The sequence below is a fragment of the Eimeria tenella genome, genomic scaffold (genome assembly GCF_000499545.2).
Source record: "Eimeria tenella Houghton genomic scaffold, Eth_scaff2955, whole genome shotgun sequence".
In the NCBI taxonomy this organism is placed as follows: Eukaryota; Apicomplexa; class Conoidasida; order Eucoccidiorida; family Eimeriidae; genus Eimeria; species Eimeria tenella.
In genome coordinates, this window is record NW_013542831.1 from 314 (window position 1) to 1,527 (window position 1,214).

Below are 1,214 nucleotides of genomic sequence, written 5' to 3' on the forward strand. Positions count from 1 at the left end.
TGGGGAGGACCCCAATACAAAACTCACGCTGCAGCAGCTGCAGCAAAAGAGAAAAGAAGAGAAGCTTGCTGTTGCTTCTTTCTTTGCTGCGAAATGTATTTGGGGGGCGCCCCCCAAGTTGGGGGGCCCCCCTGCGTGGTGGGGGCCCCCCTGTGGGGCCCCCGAGGGCCCACCAAACCCATTTAAGAAAGGAAGGGGGCCCCCCGGGGGGCCCCCCGAGGGCTTTTGCTTCGGAAGCCGCACTCAGAAGGACTCCGAATCTGTTGCTTCGTGCATGCAGCACCCACAAGACCAGCAGCAGCAGCAGCAGCAGCTGCTGCTGCAGCAGCAGCAGCAGCAAATGGAACGTGTGAAGGCTCAAAAGGAAGACCATCTGTGGAATCTCATAAACCCTCCCAGCCGCTGGCAGCCCTGGCTGCAGCAGCAGGGGCCCCACACTGAAGTACCCTCTGGGGGCCCCCAGGGGGCCCCCCAGGGGGCCCCCCAGGGGGGCCCCCAAATGACGCGGCAGCAGCTGTGGGCTTTGGTTTCTGAACCCACTGTTTTGCTGCCAGAGCCAGAGTTTGATGCTGCCTTTGCTGCAGCACTTCAGCAGCAGCAGCAGCAGCAAGACCAGGTGCAGCAAGAACAGCAGCAGCAGCAGCAAGAAGAGGAACAGCAGCAACCCGAAGAGCAGCAGCAGCTACGAAACGAGCAGCAGCAGCAAGAAGAAAAGCAGCAGCAGCAAGAAAAGCAGCGGCAACAGCAGCAAGACATGCAGCAGCAACAGCAGCAAGAAACGCAACAGCAGCAAGAAACGCAGCAGCAGCTGCAGCAGCAGCAGCAGCAGCAGCAAGAAGAGACGGTGTCCGTGTCTCTGTTTATGGCTGCTTTTCGAAAAGCCGTGGAAGCAAAAGCAGCAAAAGAAAAAGGGCCCCTTGAGATTCCGCCGTCTGTGAAGATGTATCTAAACCCTAAACCCTCAACCCTAAACCCTAAAGCCAAAACCCTAAACCCTAATTACAAAACCCTAAACCCTCAGCTAAAGAGCCAAACCACGCTCCGTACCCTTCCGCCGCACCTCGAGCAGCTGCTTGCGAGACACCGCTGAATCCAAGCGTCTAGGGTTTAGGGTTTAGGGTTTAGGGTTAGGGTTTAGGGTTTAGGGTTTGGGAAGCAGCAGCAGCAGTTGGAACCACCGCCATAGCCAACAGTGGCCCCCCAGTGGCGGGGGT

The 1,214-nt window shown here is 58.0% G+C and overlaps 1 protein-coding gene across 1 annotated transcript in view; it reads left to right on the top strand.

Moving 5' to 3' along the window:
• Nucleotides 1–1,214, top strand: part of ETH_00039895 (uncharacterized protein) — a gene marked incomplete at both ends in the record, with an annotated part of 1,412 nt that overhangs the window by 134 nt on the left and 64 nt on the right. Inside the window, 2 exons of the mRNA XM_013375666.1 lie at nucleotides 1–942; nucleotides 1,146–1,211. Coding sequence (XP_013231120.1) covers nucleotides 1–942; nucleotides 1,146–1,211 — 1,008 coding nt within the window. The remainder of the gene's footprint in view (nucleotides 943–1,145; nucleotides 1,212–1,214) is intronic.